The sequence below is a fragment of the Suricata suricatta genome, chromosome 10 (assembly GCF_006229205.1).
Source record: "Suricata suricatta isolate VVHF042 chromosome 10, meerkat_22Aug2017_6uvM2_HiC, whole genome shotgun sequence".
NCBI classification, from domain to species: domain Eukaryota; kingdom Metazoa; phylum Chordata; class Mammalia; order Carnivora; family Herpestidae; genus Suricata; species Suricata suricatta.
Window position 1 is genome coordinate 90,965,929 of NC_043709.1, and position 16,604 is coordinate 90,982,532.

General features: G+C 38.1%; 1 protein-coding gene across 2 annotated transcripts in view; it reads left to right on the plus strand.

Annotated features, from left to right (window-relative positions):
• The window catches only part of RERG (RAS like estrogen regulated growth inhibitor), a 120,642-nt gene extending 108,599 nt beyond the window's left edge, over window positions 1-12,043 (plus strand). For both annotated transcript variants that reach the window (XM_029955697.1, XM_029955696.1), the window contains exons 4-5: window positions 8,567-8,640; window positions 10,304-12,043. In XM_029955697.1, the coding sequence (XP_029811557.1) occupies window positions 8,567-8,640; window positions 10,304-10,711 (482 nt within the window). In that variant the 3' untranslated portion in view covers window positions 10,712-12,043. The remainder of the gene's footprint in view (window positions 1-8,566; window positions 8,641-10,303) is intronic.
• The last annotated feature ends 4,561 nt before the right edge of the window (window positions 12,044-16,604 follow it).

A 16,604-nucleotide genomic window follows, 5' to 3' on the forward strand; every position in this document is an offset into this window, starting at 1 on the left:
GAATCCAGAGAAGGGAGAGACATACATGCCTCATTTCATTGCCAGGCACAGTGTCCAGGCTGAGCTGGCCTCACTCAGGAGAGTGAAATGGGCAACGAATGTTCCTTTTTTTTTTTAAATTTTCATTTTGTTTTGTTTTGGTTATCAATCCAAGCTTACATATGATCAATTTAATTCTTTTAATGTTTATTTCTTTTTGAGAGACAGAGAGCACGAGCTGAGGGGGGCAGAGAGAGGGAGACACAGAATCCAAAGCAAGTTCCAGGCTCTGAGTTGTCAGCACAGAGCCCTACATGAGGCTTGAACCCATTGACCATGAGATCATGACCTGAGCTGAAGTTGGACGCTCAACTGACTGAGCCAGCCAGGTGCCCCTGGAAGGTCTTTAAGGATGCAGCAAAGGAGGAAAACACGTATGTAATTAGATAGACATAGAGCGGAATGTTGGCTTAACCAACTGAGCCACCCAGGCACCCTATATACATATGTTCAATTTAAAAGGCAGCCTTCGTGGGGCACCTGGGTGGCTCAGTCAGTAGGGCATCCAACTCTTGATCTCAGGGTTGTGAGTTTGAGCCCCACATTGGGCATGGAGCCTACTAAAAAGGGATGAGGGCAGGGAGCCTTCTTTCCCTCTGTGCCTCCTTTCATTGTTTGTATTCATTCACTCAATAAATAAGTATTAAATGCTTCCTATGTGCCATATATATTATTCTAGGTGCTGAAGATAAATCAATAGGCAGAAAGAGAAAGCCTGTAGCCTTTTTTTGAGCTAACAGTCTAGTAAAGACAGAAGAGTCAATAAACAAATATACGTCACATAGTGATAAGTACTATGAAGGAAGACTGAACAGAGAAGGGAATACAGAGTGATCTTTCAGTTTATTTATTTTTTAACTTTTTAATCTATCTCAAACTTATTTTAGTGAGAAGTACACACTGAAGATCCAGCAGTCTTTCCAAATAGTTGACAGACTGTCCTGCTATAGTTTACTCAATGGTCCCCACCTTTCTTCCCCCCACTACTTTCAAAGCTGTCTTTTTTTAACACACTGCATCATTTACACTAGGCTGAAGTTCTAGGTTTGCTTTTCATGTCCACCACCAGTACCACACTCTTGATAATTGTATGCTTTATAGAACATTGTGACACACAGTAGAGAAAATTTTCTTCCTTTAATGTTCTGCAAAATTATCCCGGCCAGTATTTCTAGTTTATTCTTCCAGGCTAATTTTAAAAACTCTATCATAACATGACATGATTTTGATTAGAATTACATTAAAGCTAATAAATTACTCTGAGAAGATTCACATCCTTATGAGATTCAGTTTTTTAAATCTAATAGCATGTCTCTACATTCATTAATCTTTACTCCTCTGTTTTTGCTATTCAGTAGTTTTTTGACATCAATAATTTTAAAATGTTTTGGATATAGCCACAATCTAATCTTAAGATGATGTATTTGGATCAAGAATGCACTTGCTTTTAAAAAAATCAAACAATTATCTATTGTTTGTTCCATGTAAGTAAATGTTTATCCTTCTATTTTTATTACTTATATAATCTCTACAAAGATTATAGATTTGAGAATCTTAATGGCTATGGGAGTTCAGTAGAACAATACTAATTTTATTTGGCAGTCCCAGTATATCTCAATAAAGGATGAAGCTAATGAAAAAATGATCTCATAATTTTTTTACCTCTCTGAATATGTTCCAGTAATTAATGTTACTATTTTAAATTTGTCTTAAGCGAACCATTTTCCCTTTTCTTTTATTCATTTTGAAAAACAACTGTTGTTAATAAAAATCTTCCGGTATCAGTTATTTATGGTTCAGACTTCCTTCACTAAGAACAATGAAACTTTATTGAGTGACCTTGTACTTGACTGTTCAGAAAGGATTTCAGCTGTTAAGCAACAAAAGCGTTATTGACACTTCAGGAGTATCAGGCATATGACTCACTCCCAGGTGAGAGTTTTGCCAGCTCACCCTGGAAACTGATGTGTGTGTGTCTGTGTGTGTGCGTGCGTGTGTGTGCGTGTGCACGCGCATGCTAGAAGTCCCCAGTGTTATAGCTTACACACGTTCCCCATCTCTTTGATTCAAGATGAATCAAGCATGTCCTGGGCTTAACTTCATACTGTCACAGAGTTCCAAAACCACTACCAAAAAAGGAAAGCTACCATTAAAAAATCAAAGTGGCATATTTGCAAAAACCAGTCTTGAATTCTGAATTCAGAGCTTTCCTCAAAACCATCGGGTATAATAGAACAGTGTATGTTAATTACACCTCAATAAAAGAAAGAAAGGGAAAAAATGTTTAATAGTGCAGTTTTTTCCCACCTGTATCAGAATTATTGCCCCATGAGAAGCTGAGGACTATGAACAGCATTCCACATATTAACACAATTGGAATAATATCTACTGCTCTGAAGTAAATCTGTGAAAAACATGTTTGCTACTATAATAGCAAATGAGTCCTGGATTTTTAGAACTCAGTAGAACTTTTTTTTAATGTTTATTTATTTATGAAGGAGAGAGACAGTGTGAGTGGGGGAGGGGCAGAGAGAGAGAGAGAAAGAGAGAAGGAGAATCCAAAGCAGGCTCCAGGCTCTGAGCTGTCAGCACAGAGTCTGATGCAGGCTTGAACCCATAAACTGCAAGATCATGACCTGAGCTGAAGTCGGATGCTTAACTACTGAGGTACCCAGGCGCCCCCCATTTTGTTTTTTTAAGGAGAGGGATTATCATAGGAACTCCAGTTAGGGATACAAGCAAGGCTCAGAGGGTGAGAGAGAACTAAACCCATATTCTATTTGCACTTGCATTTCATAGAAGAAACGAATATTTTTTAACATCCACATGTTTTGGAGGATATCATCTAAGAAAAATGTTCCATTCTCTCCATGGGGCAATTTTAGTTTTCCTTAAATCTTTCATATTTCACAGTGGGATCAGTGAAATTTTTGTCAGAGACCAGAGCTGGTCTGTGAATAGCATTTGAAAACCAGCACTGAAGCCTGTGAGATTTGGGAGCTGCGTCATCTGACCAGGAAAAACCCTGATGGTGGCGAGTGTAACATTCTAGTTGTCGAACAGGGTCCATGTTCCGATTAGATCCTCAACAAGGACTGAATCCTGGCTTCTGAGAGTCATATTACTCTCAGAGCGTGGGTCATGCCAGAGAATATGGTAAAGGCTGAGATGGTGTATAGTTGTGTGTGTGTGTGTGTGTGTGTGTGTGTGTGTGTGTGTGTCTTGGGGGGTGTCTGGAGAGGAAGAGAGCCTACTCATCAGCACTTACCACTCCTACTACTATATGGGAGGCATCCTGCTCCGTTTGAATGGACTGCAGGGTCTCTATCTCACTGGTAAAGACTCAGACAGGAATGAGGGTAGGAATTGGCAGACGAATCCAGTGGCACATTGATTGTGTGATTGGTCCTTCCTTCCTGCATTGCAGTACCCTCTGTTTGGAAAGGCTTATCCAAGAGAGAGGCATACCCAGAACAAATTTTCTCAACTGGATACTAAGGCAGAGGTGCTCAGCCCACTCATGGAGCTACTTAATATCGGCACAGCAAGGGACTTAAAGATCGTCATTTGACAAATAAGAAAACAAGTCCAGCAAAGCAAATTTATCTAAGGTTCTGTGGCTAGATTGTGGTTAGGCCAGTAACAGAACTCAAGTAAAATAATAGAACTAAAGTCAGTACCATTTTCATTGTAGCATAAATCAACATTACTAACTGCTGTTGTTACTGTACTGGCTAAATGTTCATATTAATATGTTGAAATTTGCAAAAGCTAAACTGGCAAAAGGATTAACCATAAGCAACGTCTCTCTGAGCATCAACTTCTCTTAGAAGACACAAGATATACTTCTATTTATAAAAATGTTTTAAATCATATATTGCTTATATACAGTGAAACTCAGATATTATTTTTAATATGCCTAATTCCATCTTGAAACTAGTAACTGGTGTTATAGTATACGATATTTTGGTTCATATAGATATATGCCGTAAATAATCTCCCCCTTTCCTTTAAAAATACAAAGAAAAAAAAAGAAAAAGACTAGGGCGCCTGGGTGGCTCAGTTGGTTGAGCTTCCTACTCTTGATTTAGGTTCAGGTCTTGATCCCAGAGTCATGGGATCAAGCCCCAAATCAGACTCTGCACTAGGCATGGAGCTTGCTTAAGATTCTCTTTCTCCTTCTCCCTCTGTCTCCCTGCCTCTTCATGCACATGTACACACATTCACTCACACACACACACACACACACACACACACACACACACACTCTCTCTCTCTCTCTCTCTCTCTCTCTCTCTCAAATACAAAGAAAAGAAAGAAAAGAAAACAAGACCCCAAATTCCGTTTTAAGTTAATATGCACAAAATGAAAGTTTCTCCACCCTCCATACATGTACACATTGTCTCTTATGTTTTAGAATGCATAGTAGAGTTTAATTCCAAAAGGTGCTTAGTACCAAAAGGTGCTTAGTACTATAAATTTTTAGAATTATATCTTCATTCAAGTTATAACATAGACATGCAACGTTTCGCCTGTGTGGGCTATACTTCCACTATTTACACAAAGATGTGTGTTTCTAATGAGAGAGAAGAGGCTTTAAGAGAGAAGGCTCAAAATGGCATAAAACTGGTATTCAGCCCAGATGAAATCATTGCCGCTCCCCGCTGCGTGTCTGTGGCAGACATTCCCTCATTTCCTGCATTTCATCACTTTCACTTTAGCTAACAAACAGTCAATGGATCACACAACTCCATACAATTTTCATTATATTTTATTTCCCCCCTACTGTGGCCTTCTGTGGTTGGAACACATATCCTATTTATCATGGAAGCAACAGAGAAAAATGTCCCTGTCTGTCAGGCAACTTATGGTGTAAAGAGATGGAAGAGAGCCCAGAACTCTGCTTTCTAGGCCCCAGGGTGGATGCCAACCCTTTAAAAAAGGAAGGTAGCACAAAGGCCACCACAGAACAGTAGCAGAAGAAACAGAAAGGGCATAGATCTTAGCATGCGTGCTGCTGTCTGGGCCTCTGTTCCTCAGGCTGGAGCACAGAATATGCAAAAGGAAATCATTGAGAGAATGTTTACACATGAGTACTTGCTGTAAACGGTATTATATTTTATTCATTTTTCTTTTTCAAATTTTTAAATATTTATTTTTGAGAGAGAGAGTGGAGAGGGGGGTGTAGAGAGAGAGGGAGATACAGAATTCAAAGCAGGCTTCAGACTCAGCTGTTGCCACAGAGCCCAACGTGGGACTCAGACTCTCGAACCACGAGATCATGACCTGAGCCAAAGACTGCTGCTTAACCCAGTGAGCCACCCAGGGTAATTTAGAGCATTAAATTATACAAAAGAATAAACTCCCATTTAACATAAAGAGTAGAAGGATGGAATGTTCTAGAATTGAGAACAATTGTACAAACCATGTATGGATTACCTATTCTTAAAAATGACAGTTCTGTAAAATATGCTTATTAAAATATGTTGAGTATAACCTCATATTTTTGAGAGAGATAGTGAGAGAGAGGGAGAAAGAGAGAACACTTGAGCAGGGGAGGGCTGGAGAGAGAGAGAATCTTAAACAGGCTCCACCTCAACCCTCAAGGCTCAATCTCACAACCATGACCTGAGGCGAAATCAAGACTCTGATGCTCAACAGACTGAGCCACCCCGGTGCCCCCAACATAACCTCACTTTTAAATTTTACTATTCAGGGGCACCTGGTGGCTCAGTCTGTTGAGCATCGAGCTTCGGCTCTGAGTTTGAGCCCTGCGACCGGCTCCGTGCTGACAGCACAGAGCCCGGAGCCTGTTTCAGATTCTGTGTCTCCCTCTCTCTCTGCCCCTCCCCTGCTCATGCTCTGTCTCTCTCCCTTTCAAAAATAAATAAATATTTTAAAAAATTTACATTTTACTGTTCAGAAAAAACTTCAATCATGTGCCACGCTCGTGGCAATGATCATGACACAGGGCTGATGGCAGGTAGAAGGCTAGGTTATGTGACTTAGGTAAGCCTCCTTTCCACAGTTTGTATTTTTCGGTAGGACATTATATTTGTAGCGAAGTAACAGAAAACTGTGGTCAAAAAAGAACTGTAAAATAGTTGATGAGATGAAGAGATGAAAGTCAGAAAAATGAAACAGGACCAAAAAAATAAAAGGACTGAGTCACTGGCTACCCAGATGAGAGACAAACTTGCAGGTTATTTGGTTGGTTGGTTGGTTGGTTGGTTAATGATTTAGGTAGTTTAGGCGTAAAGAATTAAGTTAATCATACTACTTACTCTACCTCTGTGCTTGTGAAGCCTTTATATGATTTGTATTATATTATTTTACATTATATTATTTATATGAGATATTATTATATTTCTGTTATTATCTATATTATTTATATTATTTCATTTTATTTTTCCTGCATTCCCCATTCTGACACCATTGTCCTCCTCTTTCCCACAGGTGTATAATCTAATATGTTTGATACTTAGCATAGTGTTAGAAGCCGAATTCCAAAGGCTCCTCCTGAGTTCCAATGTCAATGCTACCACTTACCACTTACCACTGTGTGACCTTTGACAAGTTATTAAGTGTTGTTGTGTCTCAGTATCCTTGTGCAAAATGGAGGTAATAGTAAAATACCTACTACAGAGATATTTGTGAAGATCAAGTGAATTAATATGAATAAAATACTTAGGACAATTCTTGGTCAAATGGTAAGCAGTATATACTAGGTATTACATATTTTTTGAAAAAGGTGTTTTCCTGTGTATCCATATGCTTTAAATTTATATAAATTTCAATTGTGCTATAGATCTTCCTATTAAGGTAATCATGTGATATTTTTCCTCTAGTACTTTTTTTCCTTTAGTGCTTTAAAGTATTAAATTGCATGGATACAAACAATATTCAAATTATCAGGCACCTGGGTGGCTCAGTTGGTTAAGCATCTGACTTTGGCTCAGGTTATGATCTCATGGTCTGTGAGTTTGAGCCCCATGTTAAGTTCTGGGCTGACAGCTCAGAACCTGGAACATGCTTCAGGTTCTGTGTGACTCCCTCCCTCTCTGCCCCTCCCCTGCTCATGCTCCGTCTCTTTCTCTCTCTCAAAAATAAATAAACATTAAAAATTTTTAAAAATTTTCCAAATTATGGAAAGAACCCAAATTTCCATTAACTGATGAAAGGTTGTATGTATAGACAATGGAATATTACTCAGACATAAAAGGAATGGAATCTTACCATTTGCAACAACATGGATAGAGATAGAAAGTATCGTGCTAAGCGAAATAAATCAGGGAAAGACAGATACCATATGATTTCACTCATCTGTGGAATTTAAGAAACAAAACAAATGATGATGGGGGAAAAAAGAGAGGCAAACCAAGAAACAGACTTTTAACTATGGAGAACAAACTGAGGGTTAGCAGAGGGGAGGTGGGTGAAGGGTTGGGTGAAATAGGTGATGGGGATTAAGGAGTGCCCTTGTGATGAACACCAGGTGTGTAACTAACTGAAATTTAAATAAAAACTGAAAAAATTACTTTGGTAGATTTTAAACACTCTGCTTTTCTGAACTAAACTTTAACTGATCAGTGATGTACTTTTCTTATTACACAGCTGGATTCAACTGGATAACATTTTATTTAGAATTTATGAATCGAGGGGTACCTGGGTGGCTCATCCAATTCTTGATCTCCGCTTAGGTCATGATCTCATGATTCGTGGGATTGAGCCCTGTGTCTGGCTCTGCACTGATAGAGTGCTGCCTGCTTGGGATTCTCTCTCTCTCTCTCTCTCTCTCTTTCTCCTTATGCCCCTATCCTGCCCTCTTTCTCTCTCTCAAAAAATAAACTTAAAAAAAAAAGAATTTATGAATCAATGTTCAAGAATGAAGTGAACCTACAATTTTTTTCTCTTATTACTCTTGTAATACTTATTAGAATCAGCATATGCCCCATAAAAGGAATTGGGTAGATATCCCTTTTCCATTATCTAAAATAACTTGCTTAATTTTTCTAGAAATCTCCTTTAAAACCAACTGGACACACTTGTTTTTTATGATTAGAAGAGATCTATAATTAAAGTCTAAGTTATTTACTGGTTATTGACCAACTTAAGAGCTCTAGTTCTCACATCACCCATCTGTGCATCTTTTAATCCAAGAATTTATCAGGGTTTGAAATGTGTTGGTATACAGTTTTTAGTATTATTTTATTTTCATTTCATCTGAATATGTAGTTATTTTTTCTTTTATAGTAACGTTTGCTTGATTACTCCTTCTCTTTCAGTTTACTAGTCAGTATTGCTAATTTTTTAAATCTTTACCCACACCTCTTTTTTTAATCCTTTCAGGCCCCATGCTTTGGTTTGTTAACCTATGTAATTTTTTCTTCTGTAATTTTCTCTCCTTCCTGGGATGCACATTTCCTTATACCAAATAAAAAGACATACTTCCGTGACTAAAGATCAAATTAAATCATGTGCTTATTTACTTTTTTATCTTTTTTTTTTTTTCTGCTCATTCCCTCAGAATCAACCTACCGACACCAAGCAACCATTGATGATGAAGTTGTCACCATGGAGATCCTAGATACTGCTGGTCAGGTGAATAAAGGGTTCAGCTAAAATGTTTTCTTTATTAAATAAAAATGGTATGTGTATGTGCATACTATGAACAAAATTAATGTATTTTCCTATAATTAACTAATGATGCCTAAAGACTTTTTCTTTAATTATTTACTTATTTATACATGAACATATTTGTAACAGCTTATGTATGCATCCTTCTATAAATTACTCAGTACTTCAAGGGGGGGGTTAAAAACAACATTCACAGGACATCATCCAGAATAAAATTACCAACATATATTTTGGGGGGATGGCAAGATACTAATAGGTTCATGGTTAAGCGTTTTGAAATGCTTGATAGAGTCAAGCAGGTATTTTTACTGGAGAACTTCTCAGAGCCTTTAGTGTGCCTTAGTATAAGATGAATCCTTAAGAGTTTCAGTATCTATTATATTTCAAACTTATATAACCTCTGTGTATTTTTTCAGAATACTTTATTTTGGAAATCTCTCCTGTAATATTCTTTCCAGACCTCACCACATCCTACTGAACATTTGAGCCACATAATTGAATAATAATAATCCATTAAAAAAGAAGCTAATATAAATTTTCTCTGATGTCAGTATGTTCTGAGATTATGAATGGGTTCAGGGGATAAGTTTAGTTCCCAAGGATAAGAATGACCACTAAAGGAAAGTTAGGAAGCTGATGGATTCCATAGTGCTTCGTCAGTGACCTGTGACCCAAAGAAGACTCGAATTCAACTGTTTAATCCAAGAAATGTTCTTGTAACTAGCTATACACTTTTCTTTCTCACCATCATCTCCTTTTTATAAATCCATTCTCTTCCACGCAGCCCTCATTCTAGAAAGAGGCAACAGGGAATTACATGCCTGCAAAGGTTATTTGAGCCCATGAGACCAATGCATTTTCAAATTACACATGCTACTTTCCTAAGGAGTGATCACCCCCTTAGAAAATCACTGGAAATGAATTTCTATCATTATTGGGACTGTATAATACTTCTTCAGTGTTAAGACAGACAGACAGACAGAAAGAAAGAAAGAAAGAAAGAAAGAAAGAAAGAAAGAAAGAAAGAAAGGAAAAGAAAGAAAGAATGGAAGAAAGAGAGAAGTCCAACACCTCTAGTTTTGAGTTTGACTCTCAATCCTTCTGTTCACTGTTTTTCTTTCCCTGGTTGCTAACTGTCTATAATCTGAAGACAAAAGAGACTAAAGCAAAAAAAAAAAAAAAAAAAAAAAAAATCAAAACCATTCACTAAGCTGTGCCTCTCAGTCTGATCTCTACATGGTGGGGTAATGTCTACTTGTCTGTTACCTATTTGCCAATTCTTTAATTGTGATGAAAAGCCTTGGAGGCAGTGTGGCTCAACTAAGATAATTTCTTTATATTTCTTGTAATTATGGGTTTAATGATATGGCAAGGAGAAAATTAGAAGCAGAAAGTTAAAGGTCTATGCAGAACTAAAAGGAACACTTTTAGTTCCCCAGCATATCTTGCTATGAGTAAGTAATGCTCCTATTCCAAACTGTTTGAGAAGGTAAGCTTGTTCAGACAGACTGTCAAGAAATTTTAATGACACGGAATAGTAATTAAGGGATCACCATTGGCATTAGCTGCATCTATACATGGTGATTACTTCTAATTCTCCCAACTGCCATTGTTTTCTTGTCAACAGGAAGACACCATTCAGCGAGAAGGACACATGCGATGGGGGGAAGGTTTTGTGCTGGTGTATGACATTACTGACCGAGGAAGTTTTGAGGAAGTGCTACCACTCAAGAACATCCTAGATGAGGTCAAGAAGCCCAAGAATGTGACTCTCATCTTGGTTGGAAACAAAGCTGACTTGGACCACTCCAGACAGGTTAGTACAGAAGAAGGGGAGAAGTTGGCCACCGAATTGGCATGTGCTTTTTATGAGTGTTCTGCCTGCACTGGAGAAGGGAACATCACCGAGATATTCTATGAGCTGTGTCGAGAGGTGCGTCGCAGGAGGATGGTCCAGGGCAAGACGAGGCGACGCAGCTCCACCACGCATGTCAAGCAAGCCATTAACAAGATGCTCACCAAAATCAGTAGTTAGGCTGCACTCTTCTTGCAAAGTCCCTACTGAGGTGGGTCAGGTAATTGGAAACACTTTCTTGCCCTCTTTTCCTCCCTTTCCCCCCCAAAATATAAAAGAAAATACTCCATTCCTTGTTCTGACTCTGGGAAATGCCTGGGCTTCCCATTGTTCCCAGGCTTCCTGTATGTTGAGAAGTCATAGGGTGTTTTATGCAATCTTAGTGCTGACATGTCTCCCTTTCCTGCTTGAATAAGATACACTCTATTGCAGTGTGAACCTGTAATCACCAGAGATTCTGAAATGGCTGGGTTCATATTATGCTATTTTTAGGCATCCTCACCTTGCTTCAATAGGTCGGAGGCTTTCAGAGGCATTTTTAAATTCCATTCCTTGTCAAAGACTGCAAATGATCGTCTTAAACGTCTAAGGTAATAGAAAATCCAGTAAAAACCCAGGAAAAGTAGCTGAGATAGTGGAGCAGGGCATAGAGCCCTGCTTCCTTTTTGAAATGAGGACTTTCTTAATTATCTTAAATCATCTAGTTTTTCTTTAACCCTTGTTCTTAAATTCAAATGTGTTCTCACAAAGTTTTCCACTGTAGTAGAGTTCCTTTCCATGTGAGCAGGCCCTCTCAATGAGCTATTGATCATTGGACTTTGATTCTTCTTCCATGGCGTCAGTAAGGGTTCAGTATAAGAGAGGCAGAATTGATCTTAGATCCTGCTGAGCCATTTCTCACAAAGCCCAGGGCCGTGTAAAGACTTTGGGAGTTTTTTCACCAAACTCTGACTTTATCAAATGCTATTGGAGGATTTAGGTTAGAGATGTCTGATTCATTGTTCTCTCTGCTTATCATCTTAGCAGAAAGACAGCAGTCCAAAAAGAAAAAAAAAATTAAGAATGAAGCTGAACCAACCTTCCACTGGGGAGCCAAAGCTCTAATGCCAGTAAGAAAAATTAGCCTCTGATTCATTAAATTGGCTACATGACTTCTTCTAATTTTTAGGATAAGTTAATTCACTTAGAATTCAGAAAAGAGTGAGTGATTAAAGTTCACTATACCTGGATAAATGTGTATAAAACAGATTCCTCTATTGTGAAAGTGTAGTCTACAACTGATAAAACTTTATGATTCTTTTTTCCCTCTTCTGCCCCCATATATCAAGATTTGGGCACTTTATTTTAGAAGAAAATATGTATCTTTTACATATGTGTGTATTTATAAATGCATAAGTATATGTATAAAAATTTGTAAGAGTTGGACGCTTTAATTCACCAATGCATTTGGATAATTTGTGGTAACTATTTTATGTGATATAATAAAAAGCATAATTTTCACACTCTGTCACATCCACGCAGTATTTCTTGTGATAACATGAAGAGTTTGTAATTTTAGGGAAAACGTGAAAAGACAACCAAATTGCAGAGTTGATGAAGCAGTAAAGGTGATATAAAAAAATAAGCTCCCGATTATAATAGTAGCTATTTTTTTAGAATGCTTGGATGTTATTTTAGGCACTTTGTGTATTATCAATTCCTCAAATGCCCTATGCAAGTGATACTGCCATGATCACAATTGCAGGGATGAAGATATTGAGCCACGAAAAAATAACGGCCCAGCTATTCAGTGGGTAGAGTCAGGGTTCGAACCCAGAGAGGCAGTGACAGGTAAGCCCATACTACTGTCCACTATGGTATATTAGTAAAATGACACTTAGCTTGTATTCTGGAGCTGTGGGAATGAGGACAAAGGAAGGAGAAAATTTAGGGAAGACTTGCTTCATTTATGATTTCTTTCATTCATTAGGAAATATAAGGAAGCTGGGCATATAACTTGACACAATTTAGTCCATTTGATAGTGTCTTAGCTGAACACTGAAGAATACATACAAGCAATCCAGGAAAGAGATGGTGAAAATATTCTAGCCAAAAGGAATAGAATGGAACCAAAAATATGGAGACATGAAACGTGATAGTGAGTGTAGTCATTAAAAGCAGTTGAGAGATCCACATTCTTCAGGGAAAAAAAGGGAAGAGAGCGCAGGGGGAAGGAATTTAAAAAAAGAAACAATAAGGCATTTGGAAGTAAGAAAAACTGTGAAAAATTCATAAAACTGCACATTTAGGAAACTATGCATAAAAGGACCAAGTAGGTAGACTAGCTGTGATTCATTTGCCGTAATGTCCATCTAGGCAGGGTATGGAAAAGGAAAGCAGAATAAAATTATTTTCTAAATGTTGCATCTTCTAGAATCACAACTTCTTTTCCTTTCTCAAAGTTATGCTCGCAGATGAACCTCAGTTAGTTCTTCTAAAGAGCAAGCTCCTAAGGAGATAGAGAGGAATACCCGGGGCCTATTTTGGGTCATACACTAAGGAAGTGAAATTCACAGTCAACAACACCAGCAATGTCCCTATACATACACATACAAATCCAGACTTGTTAAATTCAAAGAACCACTGGCATACATCCCAACTGGTAATTACACAAGAACACAAGATTGCACAAATATAAATTAGTTATTCCTCTCCTGCCTCAGGCTTCTCCACAAATGAAGGTTATAAATAAGTTGGGTTTTTTAACAGGATATTTTAATGATGGAAACCTGTGTGTTCTTGACTAGTAATGGGTTGTTATCATCATGCTACCACTACCAACCTTTGCTGTTTGTAGTTACTTTTCTTTTCTTTCAAGATTCGAAAAACTTTATTTCTAAATATTGTGCTCATATTCACATACATCACAGCCCTGGGAAAAGGAACCAATAATCCAGGATCTTCCTTTCAAATAACATGTGTGATGTTTACAAATACATAGACAAACACAAAATTTGGGTTCTAAATATAGTACCAACCAAGAATTCTTATTAAACCAGCCCATGACCACCTTGCAGATGATAAGAAAATGGCCAGTTCATTGGGCCAAATTTAATCAGAGTCTAGTTGTCCTGAGCTAAGGAGACAATCTTTATCAGGATATTCTGAAGAGGAAAAAATGTCATAAACAAATTTTCACCATAGATTTGAAATGCTACATGTAGCATATGTACATACGTGTCTATTTTTGGACTGTCCATTCCGTTTCATTGGTCTGTTTGTCTATTCATGCTCTAAAGCCATGATACTTTTAAATTGAGCCTGATAATATGTAAAAGTAGCTTAAATAAGGAATAAATTTTTTGGTTTGGATATTACTATGCTCTGATACTATACAACTGTTTGTTCTAAAATGGAATTTGAGGGAAAATTTGCTGTTTGTGCTTGGAACCCAGGGTCCATTTTTTTCAGCTTTATTGAGATATAATTGACATTTAACATTGTGTAAGTTTACGGTATACAACATGATGATTTGACACATGTATATATTGTGAAATGATTACCACAATAAGATTCATTAATATATTGGTCACCTCACATAGTTGCCTTTTTCTTTCATGGTGAGAGTATTCAAGATTTGCTCTCTTAACAACTTTCAAGTATATAAGACAGTATTGTTAATTTTAGTCACCTTGTTCAATATCAGATCTTACTCATAACTGGAAAGATGGAGATTTCGACCAACACCTCCCCATCTCCCTGACCCCTATCTCTGGGAACCAGCATTCTATAATCTCTTTTTATGACTTTTTTTTTTTTTAGTGTCTACATATAAGTGAGATCATATAGAATATGCCTTTCTCTAACTGATGTTTTTCATTTATCTTAATGCTCTCAGAGTCTTTCCATGTTGTCACAAATGATGGGATTTCTTTCTTTTTTTCCTGGCTGAATAATATTTAGGTGTGTGTATATAGGTATCTGTCTCACTTTTTTAAATGTTTTTTTTAATTTATTTTTGAGAGACAGAGAGAGGCAGCTCAAGCAGGAGAGGGTCAGAGAGAGAGGGAGACACAGAATCCGAAGCAGGCTCCAGGCTCTGAGCTAGCTGTCAGCACAGAGCCCAATGCGGGGCTCGAACCCACGAACTGTGAGATCATGACCTGAGCTGAAGCCAGACGCTTAACCGACGGAGCCACCAGGCTCCCTCTATCTCACTTTTTAAAAAATCGATTTATCCACTGATGAACTCTTAAGTTGTTTCCACTTCTTGGTTATTGGAAATAATGCTGCAATGAGCATGGGGGTGCAGCTATCTTCTTGAGATAGTAATTTCATTGTCTTCTGATATATACCCGCAAATGGGATTGCAGGTTCATCTAGTAGCTCTATTTGAAATTTACTGAGGAAATTCCATGCTGTTTTCCATATTGGTTGTACCAATTTGCATTCCCACCAACAGTGTCCTCGGGGGCTTTTCTCCACATCCTCATCAATATTTGTTTCTTGTCTTTTAGAAAATATGATTCTAACAAGTGTGAAGTGATATCTCATTGTGGTTTTCATTTGCATCTCCCTGACGATAGGTGATGTTGAGCATCTTTTCATATCCCTGTTGGCCATCTGTAGGCTTTGCTTTTTGGAAAAATATCTGTTCAGGCCCTTTACCTGTTTTTTATTTGAATTACTACTTTTGCTATTGAGCTCTATGAGTTCCTTATATATGTTGAGTGTTAACTTATCTGATATTTGGTTTGCAAATACTTTTCCCTTTCTATAGGTCCCCTCTTCTTTTTCTGTTGATTGTTTCTTTTGCTGTATAGAGGCTTTTTAGTTTCATGTACTGACATTTTATTTTTGCTTTTGGTACTTGTGCTTTTGGTGTCGTATCAAAAATGTCATTGCAAAGATCAATGTTAAGAAATTTTCTCTATGTTTTCATCTAAGACTTTAATGGCTTCATGTCTCACATTTAAGTTTTCAGTTATTTTTATAAGTGGTGTAAAACAGTGGTCCAATTTTATTTATTTTTTTTAGGTTTGCTTATTTGTTTTGAGAGAGAGAACATGGGAGGATATGAAAGGGAAGGAGAGAAAATTCCAAGCAGGCTCTGAAATGTCCACTGCATCAGGCGTGGAGCCCAATGTAGGCAGAGCTTAATCAACGAACTGCAAGATTATGACTTGAGAAAATCAAAAGTCAGGTGCTTAACCCACTGAGCCATACAGGCACCCCACAATTTCATTCTTTTACATGTGAATGTATACTTTTTCTAACACTACTTATTAAAAACACTGCTGCATTTAGGATCTTTTTGGATCTCTGAGGGCCCAGATTGGAATTTATCCTGCCTGGTCTCTTGCCAGCTCCCTGTGATATAGGTAGGAAGGAGCCGATGCCTAGTACAGGGCTCTTTCAGGACCTCCAAGGGTACAGATGGGAGTGTCTTGTAGGGTCCCTGGAGCAGCAAAACTGGAATCTTTCCAAACTTTCAGACTCTAGTCTAACCAGACGTGTTGGGCTTTTCGTCCAGGGACTCCTGGACCACAGCTGACCAGAGCTAGAGCTAGTTCACAGGTCCCTCAGAACCCACACCTAAAACTGAGTTCTGTATGTCTATTACCCAAAACATGGGTTAGTGTGACTTCTCCTGGGTCCCTTAGTGTGTGGTGCTGGTGACAGACCCAAAGCCAAATGGGGCTGTTGCTCAGTTCTCACAGGTATGAAGCCTGTTTCTGTATCTGTAGCTGGGCGCACAGTTGGCAATTCAGCCACCTGGCTGTGAGCCTGCCTTCTCAAACTGGCTCTCCTCAGCCTTGTAATGTGTTATGGTTTCAGAATCTCCTACCCAGGTCTCAAATTTCCCACAAGTGTTTTGTCCATGGGTAAATGCCAAATATATGTTGTTGAGGGGAGAACACGTGTGAGGGAGGCCTCATGCAGCCATCTTGATTAGGCCAATCCTAAACAAGTTGAAGCTACTAGTTATCTGGAAACTGAGCTTCATTTTCATGAATGTGAATGAAGCAAGATTTACTTTGCTTCAGTAGGGATGGATTTTTATTTTCAGTGTTAAAAGTATATCATTCACCTG